The sequence below is a fragment of the Oreochromis aureus genome, linkage group 13, assembly GCF_013358895.1.
Source record: "Oreochromis aureus strain Israel breed Guangdong linkage group 13, ZZ_aureus, whole genome shotgun sequence".
NCBI lineage: Eukaryota > Metazoa > Chordata > Actinopteri > Cichliformes > Cichlidae > Oreochromis > Oreochromis aureus.
In genome coordinates this window covers 14678987-14698323 of record NC_052954.1, presented here as the reverse complement: position 1 = coordinate 14698323, position 19337 = coordinate 14678987, and the positions used below count along the sequence as shown (strand labels likewise).

General features: G+C 40.2%; 1 protein-coding gene across 1 annotated transcript in view; it reads right to left on the bottom strand.

Moving 5' to 3' along the window:
- slc35f3b (solute carrier family 35 member F3b) overlaps nt 1-18836 on the bottom strand; it is a 50377-nt gene extending 31541 nt beyond the window's left edge. The window contains exons 1-2 of the mRNA XM_039621418.1: nt 18662-18836; nt 17550-17764 (exon numbers count right to left, since the gene is read on the bottom strand). Of these exons, the coding sequence (XP_039477352.1) occupies nt 17550-17764; nt 18662-18771 (325 nt within the window). The 5' untranslated portion in view covers nt 18772-18836. The remainder of the gene's footprint in view (nt 1-17549; nt 17765-18661) is intronic.
- Between the last annotated feature and the right edge of the window lie 501 nt (nt 18837-19337).

Genomic DNA, 19337 nt, shown 5'->3' with positions numbered 1-19337 from the left:
ATTGAATTGATATTGTTTCACCTACATAACAATCCATCTGTTATTTACACGTATAACAAATGTGACAGAAATAAAACAAGCATTCATCTTTTTATGGCAAACATCACTGAAATCAAGAACAGGATATAAGAGATGCAGTGGGCATCGTAATGTTGGTTCAGCTTCAATTTCTGCTTCAGGTCCAGTTTTGCCAACAAACTGACCTCAGGTCAGTTTAGTGTGGCCACTAAGCAGTATGTAAAGAAGGCATTTTTGAGGGTTGAGCTTAATATTATTAATGAGATCATTAATGAAAAACATTGTGGATCTTTTTTAATGGCTTTCAGCATCCGGTTCTATCGTCCTAGTCTCTAACTGCCATCTTCATCACATTTCTTAACAAAGCTACTGATAAAAAAGAGCAGGTTACCTCGGTTTGAGGTTACCTCACCACTGCCACGAGCTCTGGTTTCATCATTTGCATGATTGTATTTGCTTCCTCTGCTCGAGGAAGTTATTTAACCATGACTCACTACATGAGCAGAGACTTTAATCCTTGTACCACGCTTACCGGTTAGAGTGAGAAGTTTCCCTTAGGAGACGGTTTATGTCTGCTGAGAAAGATATTTTACCTCCACTAAATGGCACTGGCTCCCTCTGTTGTCAGGTTACAGTATGATTAATTCATCTCTAAGCCTTACTGGGTAACTTAGCTGGGAAAAAAGTAAACTTTGGGACATGTTAAACTGATTTTCATTTTAAACCCGTCCAGTGTTTAATTGAGAAAAAAAGAGAAAAAACAGAAAAAAACATAATTTAATGCATTTTCATTTTCCGAGCTGTCACCAGCTATTTTTGCTGAAGCTGCTCTTCTTTTGACTGCACTTATCCCGCAGTGCTTGAAATTATTCAGATTGCTCTAAATTGCTGTAATTATGGGGCAGCATTTCCAAAAGCTTCTCGTTGCCACTTGCATTCATATCAGGCTGTTACCCAAACCGGAAACGTGTGGGCATGAAATTCTAAAACATTATTATACATGAGCCCCTATTAAGCAAAAAACTGTTAAAAAATTGAATATTATTACAAGGCTATGAGCTCTTACGCCAAAGCTAAGTCTCTAAATGCATGCATCATATTTTGTATATAAAGTTGCCATGCAGTTTTTTTAAATTCCCGTTTTAATATATAAATAATAAATGAACTGAAAATATTGGGTGTAGCCTGCCGATAATTGATTTGACAACAGTTGTTTAGACTCTCAGTAACATCCCCACATTGCAAAGTGCTCATCGCGCCTGCAGGGGGCACTGTGACCACGTCTACTCGCTGATACATAAATGACACTTGCTCAAGCTGTGGATGAAAAATGACCAAGAAATCCAAATACAGCCCAGCAGTGGAGAAGAAAAAAAAAGTGGAATAGCAGTAATGAAAGGTGATGAAGTGACCCACATACACAGGAAATAGCAGACAGAGACACACACACATATAACCTGTACACTTCACTTATGTAAGAACCAATAAACACCTTTAACACACGGTGAAGAAAAGACAAGATCCTAAATGAATACACACATGCACACACACGCACACACAGGTAAAAATAGTAACAAAAGCCATGTCAGCTCTTTGTACTCACTTTCTTGTCCTTTCTGGGGACATGGTTAAAGCTCTGCCATGCTGTGAGGCAATCACTCCAATTTTGTATTTGAGGGTTTGTGTTTCTTTCTCTTTTCCACCAGACATTGAGGTGAGGTGACATAAAGGCTACAGAGACTCCAGATTGACACAATAAAACAGAGACAGGTGAATTTTAATGAGTTTCTATAAATGGAAAACAATTATATACATATAAAAAACGATAATCTTAAAGCTTTCAGTACCAAAAAAAGAGCATAACATTAGATGTTACTCAATTGGCAGCCAAATGTGGTATTAGCAAAATGCATTTAAAAGGTCAAACAGCTTAACTGAAACAGCTGGACACAGTAGATGTTAATCAAATGTTGCACATATGGTTGTGGCACAGTCTGGCACAGAGAAAAAAGCAATATCACACTGCAGCTCCAGAGACAATTCATGTTTGTATTCACCTTTGCATGGGCTTGCTTATAAAAAAAATATAATAATAATAAAAAATAAGAGATATCCTATCCCTAACTCAGAAACTGCATAACAGTGGTAATAAGTAAATAACAAGTACATTATGGATGTATAAGATATCACTGGTGCACCCTGGATATGTGAGAAATCTTCATGTATCTCAGCAGCTTTCATGTACAGACACGCTGAAGGTTATTTTACACCAAGTTGCAGTTGAATAAAAGATTCATTATAACATGAATAGAGTTTGGCAAGTCGAATTTCAAAATAAGGCTTCGCTGACTGTCTTTTATCCCCAGAACTTTTGATATAGTTTTATTGATCCCTCAAGCATAAAGCATAAGCATTTTACCCTCTCTCTCTAATTTGACACGCAGCACTAAAAAACTGGGAAACCACAGTCGATTAAAAGGGTTGCAAAGGCATGAGGAGTTATTTATGTCTCCTCAACACTTATAGGCAGGTGATCAAACCCCAAACATGCAAATTAGGCTCGCTGCCGGTCACATCCTGCACATCGGCTTTAAATGACAGTGACAATCAGCAGCTAAGCCCAGGATCCTGCATATGAAATGGAGAACCTGTTGAGAACGTTCACTCCGTGCTCCGACAGAAACAGCCTTTAACATGAGACCTTAGATGAGGGATTCAACTAATCTTCATCTTTGTTCCAAATGGCGCGATGGAGATTCCCGACAGCTGTGCGCGCATCCTCGGCACAAAATGAGAACGGTGAATAATAGTGAAACAATACACCTGAGACTCTACACCTCAATTACACCGAGATTTGGTGATTTGCTTGAACGTAATTGAGCCTGACAGACTCACAAAAACTGGGCATAGGGCTCTATCACTCTATCGTTAATAATTCAAAGACGGGGAACAGGCTCAAACAACAGAAAGCAGCAGTTAAAAACAGTTGTCAGTTGCAGCAGCGACAATATAATAGCCTTTCCCGGGGAGGGAAAAGTGTTCTCTTGTTAGAGGCCAAACGAAAAAAAGAGATTTATTATTTAGCTTCTGATCTGTTAGTTTTTGTCTTTGAAGTGTTGATTAGTTGCCGGGTCCAGCTAGAGCGCTTTCACCACTGATCAAACTGGTTTTCTGAACACTAGCAAAACCTATCATCCCATCCACTACGGCAGAAGGTGTTTGGAGAGCCTTCAAAAGGCCAGCAGGTGTGCGTGCTGTCATCAGTGTAATATTCACACTCTTTTTCTCCTCCATCTCCCCTTTTTCACTCCAGCCTCAAACACTGAGAGCAGCCAGGCAGTGAGTGAGCAGTCAGTGCTGGACAAAAATAGAGCTTGATGCCTTTGTGTTCCCATAGCTGTAAAATGCACAGCTTTGTGTGCGTGTTACAGCATTTATGGAGGAGCTGCTTTCTTCATCAGCTGCTGATGGAGTTTCCTAAATGAGGCAATTCATCCTTCAATTGAAAGTAGATCTTATTACAGGGAAGTCTCCTCATTATAAGCGTAGCGTAAGAAAGATATGCGAAAAATATCATGTTTCATTCTTTGCAGTAATTACCCTGGATGGTATCTGCGTTTCAGACCATTTACGCCATTTAGCCAGGATATAAAATGATCATTTTCAAGCTGGGGAAATGTAAAACTCTAATTTAAAAATAGCAGACAACTCAATAAACTCAATAGCCTGTCATAAACACTATGCTCCTCACTAATTCAATACACAAATCATTAAACTGATATAATCTAAAGTTCTCTAGGTAAATGGAAAATAGGTGCAGCATTTTAATGGAACTTATATGGAAATACAGCATATAAATAATGCAAAAACACTGACTCTCTTAGCCAAGCTTTCTTGTAGTTTCTTTAAGTAGTCTTCAGGAATAGTTCTCCGGGCTTCTTGAAGGACATTCAAAGCTCTTCTTTGGATGTTGTCTGACTTTTCTTCCTTTCTCTGTCAAGATGATGGCACGCTGATTCAATAATGTTGGGCTCCAGGCTCTGGGGAGGCCAGTCCATCACTAATATTGCTCCACTGTGATTTTTTTTCCCAGGTATGTTTTTACTGCATTGGCAGTGTCTTAGGGATCATTGCCATGCTGACAATTTAAGCTGTTGCCAATTAAATGCTTTCGAGGTGGTGTTCCATTTAGTGTTGTGGAAAAATCTACCATACATACTGACAAATATTTGAGCCAGAAATTTCATATTGGTAGTCATCACTCCACAAGATCATTATTTCCATCCAGTTCTTGTGTATTTGGAATACCTCGCCCTTTTCTCCCTGATTTCCTTCCTTAAGAATGACTCGAGACCATTTCTGATGAAGCTTCAGCAAACAGTAGATGGATCAACTGAAGGGCTCGCGTATTTCTCGAGTTCATTTTAGATACTGTTCATCTGCCGTTTCTCCTTTGTCCACATGGCACGCCAATATATGAAGCTTTTCGCTAATATCATTCTTCAGGACTCTCCTTCATGCCCGTTAAACTGTCTTATCTTTGTCATTTTTCATAGGCTTCACTAAATAAACATGCTTGTTTGCAAGTGTTTAAATATACAATTTAACATTGGTTCTTTGCTAAGTCGTCTGTTAGGTGTACACACAAGATTGGTCTGTCCTTTGAGTTACTTTTTCCATGCTTGAGGGATTCATGGGTCAGTGTTAAGTTGTTTAACGAAGGAAAACAAAACTCAAATTCCTCTGAAAATGGTCAGGTACAAGGATTAGACTGAAATGAGTGAAAAAGTAGCCAATGTCCAAAGAAAAATGTGGAAAAAACCCTCTATAAGCTTGGAGAACTATTGCTCATGGCCACTTTAAAAATTACAAGATAGTCTGACTCCTTGGAAACAAAATATAAAGAAATTAAGGTGTGAGACTTTTGCACATTTCATTAAATGTGACCATATTTATTCTTGATCAGGAAACAATAATAGCAGCAAATTCTCAACACAGTTTTCATCCTGTGAACTGATCTGTCAGAGTACTGGTTTTAAATGACAGTGTGATACTTGTGCAAATGGAGGCTTTTGCTTTCTTTGATTTGAATAAGCATTCTGATTAAGTAGCTGCTCTGTACATGTAGTGGGCTGAGAGATGTGGACCAGTCAGTTCCCTGAGGGTAGAGGAGGCTTAAGCCTTCCTGGCTCCTTCTGCGCTCCCCCATTGGCTGTCAGTTCTCATCCACGTCCGCAGCTCCTTTAATTGCCCGATTTCCTGACCCAGCGTTGGATACTTTGTACGCTGAGGGCTGGAAGGCTATAATAATGACTTATAGTGACATGCACGGGGAAGATTCGCTCCCTCGGCGATCGCAACTCTCACCATCCAACTACAGCTCCATTACAGACCTCTTAATTTAATACTTAAATCCTCCCATTATGCTATAGAAGAGTGTTTCTCACAGAAAATTGACTTTCTTGGAAGACACCAAAAAGTTTAAGTTCAGATGAAACCATCTAAACCAAATCAAGGAAGATACTTTTTTAATCCCCTCTGTGCAGACTTTGCATAAAACTGAATCTTTCTGCATGTTTTAAAGAAAACTGAGATGCACTGATATTGCTATAATCACAGTACAGATCATTTTCTTTCAATTATGTATTAATATACTGCACAGAGACTTTAAAACTTATAAAAACCAGTCATCTGGGGAGTTTTCGAAGCTTACATGGGGCTATCGTTCATCACTGAGAAACTCATTGAGAAACTCGAGCAGCGAGAAACCAGGGAGATAGCTGGATGTCTGGTGGCTCATAGCTTCTAGAGTCCACAGAAAATCAACTGCTTACACTCACTCATTAGTGATACTCCTGCGAGCGTGCCAATAATCTGTGAGATGGAAGAGGAGATTGAGAGACTTGCCTTGACAGCAGCGTGCTCCTTATAAGTGTGATTCTGATGTGGTATTACATCTGTATAATCTTATCTATTTCAGTTTACCACCGCCATCCTTGTATTTAATTTGAACCTTTCGGCTGGTTGAAGTCCAAACTTGTAATACGGTAATTAGATCTCGTTCTAAGCAGGCCATAAAACCAAAATATCGCTTTCAAAACAGATTAAAGGCGCTGCCTGTGCAGTGCTCACTGATGATTATTCCCCTCTGAACAATTTTAGACAAAAGGAATCAGCTGTCAAATGTTTTACCAGTGATAAGCGGTGATCATTTTCTCTTGCAGAGACACCCATTAGCTGGCCTATCATAGCCCGTGGCCTATCACACGTTATGCAGGGTGTATAGGAGGTCTCTATCATCTAGATACAGAAATAGATTCATCCTGTTAGTCTTTATTGTTGCTATTCTTCCAAAGCACGCTCTTTTTCTCTGACAGATCTGTTCATGCTTTTCGTGGCTTTTGTTCCTCTCTTAGGAAGCAAGTCTGTCTCACACATTCACAACTAGCCTGCACATCGAGTATCATCAGGTAACACTGGAAGGAACAGTTTGACATTTGGTGAAATGTGCTTACTCGCATTCTTCCTAAGAGTCAGGTAAGAGGATTACCCAATCTGATGTCTGTGTAAACAAATCTGTGCAAAACACTGAGGCAGGAAAATGTGGGGTTTTATGCCTGGGTGAAAAAAAGTATGCAAATTTCCCAAAATGTCAAACAGGCCCATTAATCCTGGGATTTAGAAAAGTGACAAAGAGTGAAGCTGCTTCATTGTGAAGAGTGATGTATAGTGTTGGCATGAAAAATTATCCGTCAGTTGCAACAGCTTCCTTGTGCTTTCACTGTAATGTTTTATCCCTGCTTCCCCCGGGCTGCACCATTACAACCCTCCAGCCCCAGAGCACTAACTGTTTGCCATCTTTTAAAGACAACAGAAAGAACAGCAAAGACCAGCTAATAAATAAACATTGTGCCAAATGAGTCTGTTTACCAGACCTTGCAGCATTCATGGCTGTTCTTTCCCATGCAAAAGACCACAGAACATGCATCCAAGTGTCATACTGTATGCTGAGATCAACAGCAGTGATGGTACAGGCCAGTTTCTCTTTAAGAGTAAAGATACTAAGCCAGATGAACTTGTGGCTGGGAGTGGCTGGACTTCAAGTTTTAAGAGTATATCACAGAGGGTTTGTCCAATAAAACTGCAGCTCTCGCTCTGTTACAAAGCTTCAGTCACAAATACATTAACATATATAAAAAATAACTTCCAGACATATAAATAGGTAAATAAGAAAGAGGTGTACGCAGATTTTGCATGACTACAGTGCCAGAAAGTAGATAATAGTGCATTTTTTAAAAGGTTCTTTAGTTTTGTGGATAATCATGCACCATAAACTATATGGCTATGGGTTTGTGCATCTTTGCTACCAGCAAAGTCTTGTATCTGGACCGTATGTAATCCAAACATATAATGCCCTCTGGTATGGTAAAGCGATGCTGAGTGTGTCAATGCCACAGCTAAGGTCAGTCAATAACTGGTTCAGTCGCTGGGCATTTTTAAGTTGCTTGTAAATCAGCAACACTGCCAAATAAAAACTATAGATCCATTATTAAATACTTTATTTTTAATCTGTATAATAAGGTTTGATGTAATTGTGCCCTGAAAACCAGGAGAATCTGTGCAGATACTGAACCCCAGGATGCTCTATGTATGAATGTGTGTGAATGTTAGATAGAAAAAAAAGTGCTCTTATGAATGAGTGGATCAGTGGATGAGACATGTTGTATAAAAGTGCTCACGTAGAGTAGAAAAGCGCTTTATAAGAACCGGTCCATTCACACAGTCTTGATTGCAATGGTGCAGTCTCACAGCCCGATGTTAATGATCAACAAACAGTTAAATACTGACCGTATATCTGCAGCAACACATCAGTTTAGCACACGCAAACACAATATTACTATTCGCTTACATAAAGTGATCATAATCAGCTATGACCTTTAAAAGCTGTCCCTTTATCCTGCTGGAATACTTTATGCAATTTATCAACATCGGTGTTTATTCCCGGGGACAAAGTATCAGGTTTACAACAAACACAAATTAGAACTTGAAAATGAGTCATCAGCTCTTTGCTGTGTGCCTCTGGTTAACGTGACTCACTAATGCAGATGAGAGGAGCGCTGACCCTGGAGAAACTGTACAGAGTGTGTAGACAATGTGCTCACAACAGCAGATTCACTGCCCTTTGTTCTGATTCGCTGGTGGTAAACGGGCTCATTTTGCATTTTCTGCTTATTTGATAATTACCGTGTTTTTGGTGTACATGACACACATTACTGCATGTTTTTTCACTGATAAAGCCTTAATGCTCGCACACAGCTGATCTTTGAAGCAGACTTTAGTGTGATGCTGAGAAGCGATGCATGCAGCTGCCAAGTGTTGCTGGGAATCCCCCCATGAGAAAGAAAAAAAGAGAGTCAGGGAGGGGGAAGGTAGGAAACTCTAAACTGAGATTAAGCAGGTGTGCAGGACAAGTAGGCATTTATAGATTTATGACAGTATTAGCTGTGGTCCTGCTCCTGGAAGCTGGCTAAAAATGTACCTCCACATATAATATATTTATCTACAGTACTATCTTTAGGCCACTATACTCTCAAAAGAAGGTTTTCAAAACTCTTGCAGTAGTTTAATACATACACAAATATATTTATCATTTTGTGATTCCACTTCTAACAATCCATCCTTCCCTTTTACCTCTCTTATCCTCAGGAAAATAACTTTTTAACCATGTTTATTAGTTGGTTGATACTTTAGTTTTCCTCTCATTTTTAGGCAGATAGTCTGCATGGCTGGTACAAAAAAAGGTCAGTTCCAGGTCTGCAATGAAATGCAATGATAATGTGCAAGCGGCTTGAGCCTGCATTCTTTCTGCTATGCAGCAGGTAGCACTTATCTGGTTGCGAAAGCACAGTTTTATGTATTTTTTGTTAGAAAGCACATTAGATCTCACTTTATTGCCTCAGTAAACACGTTTCTCATATGTTTCTATGCTAGATTAACATATTAGACCACCAGTGGGTGATGTCAGGGTGACTACAACTATCTTTTATATAAAATCTAAATTTTGCAGTTTATATAGTACATAGCTGTTTGATCCATTAAAATAAATTAATAAATAAAAATAATAATAATGACTTTATTTGTATGGCACTTTTCAAAATCCATGTGCAAAGTGCTTCACAGGAGCAACAGAATAAAACAAAAGTGCATATGGTGCTAAGAGGTCAGGCGTGTAGCTGGGAGCAAGGCCACGTAGGGTCTCAAAGATAATCAATATATTAAAATTGATTCGGAAACAAACTGGCAGACAGCGTAAAAACACCAAAATGGGAGGGGGAGTGATGTAATCCCGTCTCTTTGTTCTAGTTAAAAGCATGCCAGCTGCAGTCGTTCAACAGATTTTCTGCTACGGCACGTACGAGCACGTTTGTGTCTCTAAGTGTTAAAAAATTTGGATTCTTAAAAAAGACTGTGTTAGTTGTTTTGCAAATAGCTTGAATTTTTTCCTCAATTTCTTTGAGACATACTTCTCTTTTGAGTATGTAACTAACTTTTCCGGGTCATTGCTGGATTTTTTGGCACTCTTAGGCCTGACTGTAGTAAGAAATTGAGCACTGGCGAGGATAATGTGGTGATCATGCAAAACCAGCAGAAAAGTAAAGGAATCTTTGTTTAATGTGACCAAGAAATGGAAAGAGGTGAGAAAAGAGGCCGTAGGATATGACACAGTCCAGGACTTTTTATAACTAGATATAACACGGCTCCCTAAAACCACAGGACTGACATATAGAAGGAACTTCATCCTTTTTAAGTTTTCCACACTTTCACTCTTGACTCTTACATCTGTGCCAAGCATCAAGATTAAATTCCAGTCTTGTTTTTTAATGGGGCACCAGTTTTTTAATGATGTCTAAAGGCAATGAGCAGAGCGAGTGGAAACACAAGTCCAATGTATCAACATGTTGTGGTTTGGAGAAGTTACTGAACCGTTGTGTTTGTGTGTATCGGTGTTACGAGCTGCCATCTGTATTCATCTTGTATATCAAGCTGCCCAAAATAAGCCTCCTAATTACTTGCACAACCCCATTTACACTTTGCTCTTCCGGCTCTCAGGCACTGCTCTTCTGTGGCCAGCGCAGACAATGATGCACTGTGCAGGGCCACAGCAGACCCTGGATTAATTACGCAGAGGTAGGAGTCATCATTTCCCAACTTCTAATTAACAGCAGATAAAAGGAGTGAGAAGAAGAAAGGGGTGACAGCAGAACGGATTTGGCATTGAACTGGCAGGATTTCCATTACAAGGAAGAGCGAGCACTGAGAACCGAGCACTACAGCTGTACTTCAGTTTGGACTGTTGTCTTCAGGATTAATCCTTTAAAACACAAGCACCAACAACAACAGCTATACAGCCACACCGCACATGCATGCAATACATACGAAACTCTCTCCTCTCTCTGCGTCCCTCTGCATGAAGCATCAAATCCTAACACTATACTATGTCAAAACCCACTGGACCTGCACACTCATTTACTCCTCTGCATCCACCACTTCTCTGCAGTAATCTGCACCACTTTGGATGACACTGAGAGCAAAGACAAGATTGGATTCTTTTTTCTTTTTTTTCCCCGTCTTCAAAGTGCTTCTTCAGTAGCTGAACTGCAGCGCCACCCGTTCAATAAGCACAAGCTGGACTTTAGGAGCAGGTGTGTGATGATCTATGCATCCTCCTCAATTATGGATGCGATGTTACGCAAGAGGAGCTGCATCTACTGTACTGGAGATGGTAAAAAGCCAAAAATACACTTGTTCAGGGGGAGCTTTTGCTTGCAGCACTTGGGCGCAACGTAAGACTAGAAACATTCGAGTCAACGTATGTTTTGTTGAAACACAGTAGGGACATTGTTTTGCTCGGGGACAGCAATTTGAAACTTTTGGCTGTAACCCAATTAGATCATGTTGGACCAAAATAAAAAATGTGTTCCTGATATATTCCAACAGAATCAGGCCAGAAAACTGTGTTAAAAATACACATACCTTGTTTTAAATAAGGACAAACTGTCACAAATGTCTCTCGGACTGAATAGTGTGCCAGTTCTCTTTACTCTTCATTTCTCAGTCTCTTTGGCTGACTGAGAGCCAAGCGGGGTAATTTGCTGTTAAGTGCTGGTACTCCTGCAGACACAATGCCTCTGCTGCTTTGGTAATTTGTAAGACTGCACTGTTATAGATTCTTAAATACCCAGAATTGTAGCAAAGCCCACTGCGTGTGCCAACATTCCCACTGTAGCAACATGTCAGATTTTGGCATTTGCACCAAAATGATCTAATAGTTGCTTAAAACTCATAAATACTGTACATGCTCCACTGTTAGACCATTTACATAATAAAATAATAAATATATCATGATTTTAAAGTCCTCTGGGTATCTAGGGTTTTTTTAGTGTGTTCTATGTTATGCATATCACTAAAACATGTAGCAGTGTTTTAATAATGAATGCACCAAAGAAGAAGAATAGTTCACAGAAGAAGCTGTGCAGGGTACCCAATGTTTACCTAAGCACTGCTCTGCTGCCCTCTCAATTCCTCTTACCTGTTTATGCTTCTTTGTGGATGACTCTGCATGTGAACAGGCAGAAATTTAATAGTGAATCTGTAAGCAGATGTTCTCCTTCGACTGAACACGATCACGACCCGTGCCTGCTCCGTGCGCCGAGTCCCTTGACTTGAACAGTGGCTACAGGATTGGAGAAAGCTGAGGTTTTACAGTGATAGTTCCAATTGGCACAGAGAATAAAATAAGAAAAATCTGTTTTTCATTTATTCATTTTAATGATTGACTACTTTCCCAGAGTACCTTTCAAAATTCTAAGACAAAACCTTAAAACCGTTCTACTCAGCTGTGGACCAGACTTCTACATAAAAATGAAGACTGATTAAATCTGATCAAATCCTGGCGGTTTTTGGATGCTGTGGTGAAACTCTCAACCTGACATCCAGATTGCTCTGCATCTAGGAATGATGCCAAGAGGCTTATTCTTTTAAACTGGAAGTCTATCTCTCCAAGCACCTTATCACACTGGATTAAGGAGATGGTAGATATAAATATATATCATAATGATCCCAAACAAACCAGCAAGTCCACCTATGAATGGTTCAAAACATTGAAGGCTTGGGAGGCGGCACTTAAATGTGATTGAGTTGCTTTGATATGACCTCAAACAAGCCATCCATCCTGGAAAACCCTCCAATGTGACTGAATTCAAACAATTCTGCAAAAAAGATTGGGCCGAGGTTACCACAACCAGTTATTAGGTTTAGGGGACAGTTACTTTTTCACATCTCTATCTCTACTTTTAAGACTAGGCTTAAAACTTTCCTTTTTGCTAAAGCATATAGTTAGGGCTGGACCAGGTGACCCTGAATCCTCCCTTAGTTATGCTGCAATAGACGTAGGCTTCTTCCTGTTAAAAGGGACTTTTTCCTTCCCACTTTCGCCAAAGTGCTTGCTCATAGGGGATCATATGATTGTTGGGTTTTTCTCTGTATGTATTATTGTAGGATCTACTGTACAATATAAAGCGCTTTGAGGCGACTGTTGTTGTGATTTGGCGCTATATAAATAAAATTGAATTGAATTGAACATATGGCCAGGTGGGTTTGGACACCTTAATAAATGAAATAATGTCTTTAATGTCAATACTGTCGTGGAGGTCGCATCATCTTCAGTCGCCTGTATTTTAGTGTCTGGCAGTGTGGGTGTGTTTGTGTATGCTGTGGCAGGATAAAAATCAATAAATAAAATATTAAAATAAGAAAAAAAAAGTTGGAATGCACCGATTCTGGGGCGACATCACTGCTGACGTGCAAAATGTGATGGAGAGTTGCCAATGCCAATTTTTTTCCCCTGTTTGTTTGTTTTGTTTTTTTTTTTTTTTACATTTTTGTTGGTTCTTGCGTCAGTTCTTCATCACAGCAGCTTTGAACAGGTTTCCAACAAAAAAATTGGTGAAATGACAAAGTCTGTAAATTTTCATTTGCAGATAGATCAATATGAACAGGGATGATATCAGCTAATATCAAAGTCTGGTCCCTACACTGTTGCAACCTAAGGATAAGTACACTACGTCTATTTTTTGCTTTGTTGATTGAAAGCTGCATTTACTGCATTTATGCCTTACATCATTTGTTGAACACTAACGTAGAAAGGAAATCTTTAGCTGTCTTTTAGGAGTTTTTAAGCTAGTGTGCAAGCTGAATTCATCCATAGGCAGCTGGGCAGGTGAGAGAGTGCATCTGCATAACTATTTCCATCTTTCCCTTCAGCTTCCAGAGAGTTGAAAGGAGTCATTCTCACAGTAAAGCCACACCTCGCCCACCCCTTCCAGCTGTCCTGTTACTGCGAGCAGTGAATCTGTATGCGTATAGACTGCGCTTTCTCCAACCTGCTCCAGCGTTTGTGTCTCACCATGCCCAAACCCTGAGCTCAAAATAGAATCCAACCTCATTTCATGCCTCGTGAAGCTCTAAATTTGCACCAGAGGGGACACTACATTTGTGATAGATAGTGCAAGTATATTAGAAGAAAGAACAAAGTCCGTTTGTCTGACAAATTGTTCCCTTCTCTGAGAACCTGAGAAACCAAAGGAGGCAATTACACAGACAAAGAAACGGTCTAATCTTAGAGAACAGCACTTCTCTCTGTGGGGATGAAGTATGACGAGCAGACCAAACTTATGCCTGGAAAACCCGTTTTAGCAAAACTCTGAAGCGAGTAGCAACAGCAAGCAAACTCTCCTTTTATGATGGCGCATTAAAATATCCTCAACATGTTCAAAAGCTACCACTTCACATTTTAGCACATTTTATATATCCAGCAAAGGTGAAAGAAGTTTAAGTAACTGCCCAAAAACAATTAGTTTAAAATGGTTTAAATGGTATTAAGTGGTAAAATATGTCTATTTTTTGTTAGTGTGTGTTTCACAGGCTCCTGAGGTAAAGAAAAAAGCGATGATACTCTCTTAATAAAGTTTTCTTGTACCTTTGAGCGTTATCCTGCTTCGGGGAGTCGCTCTTCACTCAAAATTTTAATCAGTCTTAGAAGAGGACATTCAGTTACGCTTAATTAATCATGATGAGGGCAGGTTTTATAAATGTACATTTTGTTCAAAGTCAGCAGAAGCAATGCCCCTTGGTGGTGCACATAAATGAGTGTGGTAAGTCAAAAGATATGTCTGCAGCACTGAGACTACATTTGCTCTTCCACTTTGTGGCAAAGGAAGTTGGTTAAAGTGTCTTTTTCCCTTCTGTGCTGTCCAGTAACGGCTTCTTTAATCTGAGTTACAAAGGACACAATTATATGGATTTCCTACTGAAAACCATAGGCATAGAAAAATTGGGATTTTTATGATGATGTATTGACTGTAGATATCGCAGCTTAATATATTCTCCCCAGTAACCAGTGACCTTTCCTTTGATGCAGACATCAATTTCTCCATCTGTGGCCGGAGTATGTGTGTTTTTATCCCAAGCAGGGAAAATGGAACGATCTGTTGATCTTCACTAAGAGGGGAATTGATTAGTGGTATTTATGTGTTTGTCAAAAGGTTAAAGTGAAAGATGCCACATTAGTTAAAAAGAGATTCAAGATACATGGTATGCAGCCAGATGAGTGTGAAGTGTGAACATCAACACGTGTTAAACACAGCCCGGCTGTAGCTCCATCACACCCTAATAAGGAATATACTGGCAAGCTAAATTACGTGCATCTAACACATCAAAAGCAAAACACTAGATTAATGTGTCTAGTGTGAGTTTGCATGTACACCACTAACAGGAAAGTAACTCAGAGCCAGGCCTGAAAAACAAGCAAGGTTTTCATGCTGTGCTCTGTTGCACGTGCAGTAATGCTCAGAGGGCTATTACAGCATCCTGCATGCGTGTGATCCCTGCAGACTCATATTCAGGATATTGCTATGATCCATTAAGTCACACACACAGCTTTCATTCCCAGCCTGAGTCATGCCTTACTACTAGCTCCCACTTTCTCTCTCTCTCTCTGCTCACTCCTGTGTTAAAGAGCACATGTGCCAATTTGGTAAGGCTGGTGGTAAATGAAACAAACAGGCAACTCTTTGCACTCTGCTGAGATGTACTCAGTCCCCCCACCTGTCTTGAAATTGGCTGCTTTCAGCATCAGTCCTCCACTCTTTAGCCATTAGCTACAGATTTTGAGCTGCTCTCCGATCAACACGTAGCCTGCAGCTGTGTGCAAAAGATGGCTAGTGGGACCTCTGTCCCCATGAAAAACACCTGCGACACGGTGGTCTCAGAGGATCTGAAGGCTGTATTGATTTGGCCTGTAATAATTTTACTTTAGGACTGCTTTGTTAGAAACAGAAGAAAGCTAAAAGAATCCAATTTGTGGTACCAATCAATGGGTATAAAAACAGTTCCAGTTTAACAAGCAATCTTTAGTGATGTTGTTCCAGAACAGCTACTATATTTATAATTACATTACATTAAAATTATGCAGCTACAGTTGTATAGAGCAGAATGAAATGCTGAAATTGTTTAAATCATAGTTCTTAATGATGTATTTAAGTCACCTGCACACAAAAAACATTGCTTGCAAAATGGGTTTTATATAAATATGTAATTTGAAACAGGCTGCTAGAAACAAAGTGTCTAAAGACAATTTTTTAAATTGGTTCATCGCTTGAGATAGGTGCTTTTTTATTCACTCATAGGTCAGTGTGGCAAACAAACAAACAAACAAAATGTTTGGATATGTGGACTAGACTGAAACTGAGCAAATAGCAGGCAATGTCCAAAAAAACCAAGCAAACAATCAAAACCAAACCCTGGAAAAACTTTCAGAAATCTTGAAGAATATTGCTTAAGACCACTTTAAAAAATGACAAGATAAATTCAAAATGATTGAAATGAAGAAGAAATAAAGGGAGGCTTGAGACTTTTGCTTACTGCTATATGCATATAAGGCTCTAAAGACCAATATTTCTCTGTATTTACTTTGTCTTTGTTTAGTTTATTGTCTTGTTTACTCTTGGTATGGGTTAGCACTCACAGTGTTGAGTACTGTCGCCTCACAGCAAGAAGGTCCTGGGTTTGAACCCATGCTGCTGCCGTTCTGCCTTGCATGTTCAGCATGGTTTTCACCTGCTTTCTTCCACAGCCAAACACATGCATGGGGTTAGTTTAATTGGTGATTCTAAATTAGCTATAGGTGTGAATTTGAGTGTGAATGGTTCTCTGTCTCTGCGTGTTAGCCCTGTGATAAAGTGGCAGCCTGTTCAAGCATGTACTCTGCCCTCACGCCCTATCATAGCTGGGATAGGCTTTGGTGCCCCCCTACCCCACGCTCACCGCAGCCATGAACTGAATAAGCAGAAAAAATGGAAGGATGGATGCGAAGATTTTATGAAGAAAATGTGGGGCTTTTTAAAAAAATTACTTAGGGTCAGTTATTGATATCTGTGTTTTTATTCCATTACTTACCTGAAACTTTTTATTTGAATAATTGAAGCATCTCACATGCTCCCTTTGATCAACATGCATATTTTTATCATACTATATAGATGTTATTTTGTAAGGATATATTTGAATATGAAGAGAAGCTGTCTTTTGAATTTTATAGTGCTCTGAGTTCAGGGTGGCTATAGGTCTGTGAATTTTAAAGGAGCCTTGCAGCTGATTTATATTGCAGTCTCATGTGAAATTTACAAAAAATTGCCTTTCAGCTATTTGGTGTCAGTCAGCATAATGTTATCTACTAAATATTCACCCCAGTGAAACATTCATTAAGATAAATGGAGAGAAACTGGTTTGTCATGACACTACCATGCTAAGGAAGTCCAGAAGGCCACAGAGCAGGTGAAGCTAGAAGCAAGACCATCAAGCCATCATCAGTAACAGGCTATAGAGCAGTTACAGGCAATTGATGTTCTGTGTAAAAGAAAATATGCAAATCTAGTGAAGCTATGCAGACAAGGAAATGAAAGATGAAAATAAAAGCCACGTTAGCAACTTTTCTTCAAAGAATGAATTGCTCTGAGCAAAATTCTCCCTGTTTGACTTCAAGCTCAGCCAGCTCCACTGAAGCAAACATCAGCTCCACCTTCTGCAGCAACCAGAAACACAGACTTTAACAGTTAATTCTCTGAATGGAACAAAACTGCACCCACATATTAGTGTAAATAATAACGAAGATGCTGACTGATGAGCTTTCTCTGTGAAGGCCTCATATTGTACAGTGCTTGGGCATGCTATAGTACCAAGTTCCGAGTCACCATATGGGAAGCAGAGGGTTGGACTCAAGGGAACACACCAGGCTGATCTTAAATCTGTCAAGACTCAACATTAGAATAGTCTGAAAGCCAAGCCAGTATCCAAGATAAGAAGGACTTTATAATCTGGTAGTACTTATATTTGGGCTACCTGACCTGTCTGGCCGCTACATAAACCCCTGCATTCATGACAGCTAGAGAAATGTAACAGCTCCAGGTGTAACTCACTCTTGTAGCTTGCACTCCAAGGCTGATATCCATAATATCCGGTGATGCGCAATATTCGCTCTTCTATGGACGCGCTGTTGATGTCCTCAACTGAGCGGGAGGATTTGAGGTCTTCTTTGATAGCCTCGTCAACCACCAGGTACTTGAGCTGCCTGAGCTGAGGGCTGATGTCCGAAAGCCTTCTCGGGCTCACGTCGGGCGACTTGCGCATCCCGCTGGAAAGAGAGCACAAGGGGTGTTGAGACAAAGTGAGGCCAGTTGGCAAAGGGAAGTGGGTCCGTAAAGCGTGTATATGAGTCGATGATGTAAGACTTCTCCTTGGGTCAAACAGGAAAGTCGGTGTTGCATATTCCACGGAGACCGGGGTTAAGGGCCGCTGCAACGCCTCCTTCGTACAGTACAGAAATCATCATCCTTCAGTGGCCCTGCGCGCGGCAACACTGTGAAGACACTAAGCAAGAGTGACTGCTCCTGCACTTCTTGTATACTATGCACGGTGCAGCGCCTATTATAGACTTATATGAGTGTGAAACTAATGAATCGATCTCGAGTGATTTGTAGAGATGGAGAAGCGACATTTGTGACAGCTTCATGTAGGCACTGGACCACAAAACTGCGCCTACCCTACAACAAATGTGCTTCTATCACGCAAAGGAGATGCATACTTGGTGCCGTCTGTACACCACAAAGAAGAATGGTCGAAATCTGCACTACTATGGCTCTGCTGTATGGAGTACCTGGCAAAAAGTAACGCTGGGATGACCTGACAGCTTCTACTGGCATAATGTGACAGCAAAACATGATTTACTGACCCACTCAGAGAAAATTGGTGTGGAAAATTTGCCCCTGTGCAGACATCTCTTAAAGCACAGACCGTATAACCATTGCAGAACTGTATTATGACTCCAAACAATTACTACCAGGCAGCAAAAGCAGTTAAATATAAAGCATCAATCAGGATTTGGATATGTTTTTGTTTTTGTATTTTTTACATCTCAGCTCAATAAAGTCAATTTATTTGATCGTTGTAGCTATGAAATCAAGTGCGCAACAGGTCGTCCTGCCTCCTAACGATTGGCTTCACTACATTAGTAAAAGTTTAAATGTCTTACAGCGGCATTAAAGTGGTAGGAGGTCCAAGGTAGCACATACAGTCCCGGTGGGGCCGTCCGACCCGGTCCCACACAGTGCCCTCTCCATCGCCGTACATCCTCAGGGCCATGCAGCAGGGCAGCTACTGTGAATCCAAATCCTCACCAAGGCTTACGGAAACAAGTAGCATCGTCCTGCTTCTTCCCACCACCACAAACATATGCCTGCCTGGCTTCTACAGCACACACTGTCTCAACATTAAAAGGCAGTGCTGCGCTCTGGATGATGCCGAGTCTTGGAGGCACAGCAACAGCGTCATCTGCCGGATTCACGGGAAGCATCATCATGTGGAACATGCAGAGTGGACATTTGTGAAGTGTGGCAGCTGTACATTGCAGCACGATTTGCAGCTTACAGGGTGTAGCAACTACAATACTTTAGAACTAGTCTCTCCTTTTTAACATTTCCCCTAAATAGTTCAAACAGGATCAGCCAGTCTCCCCAAGCTCAAGATGGAGAAAAAGACAAATAAACTTGCTTTAAATGTGAAGTGTTTTTTGTATTTACTAATTGTGTCAGCTATTTCTGTCTCAGAGCCTTATCAACTCCCCTGAAGCTTTTTTTTTAATAACAGTGAAGCAGAATAATAATAAATCAACCCAACTGTCTTGACAAAAACAAAAGTGTTTTTCCTAC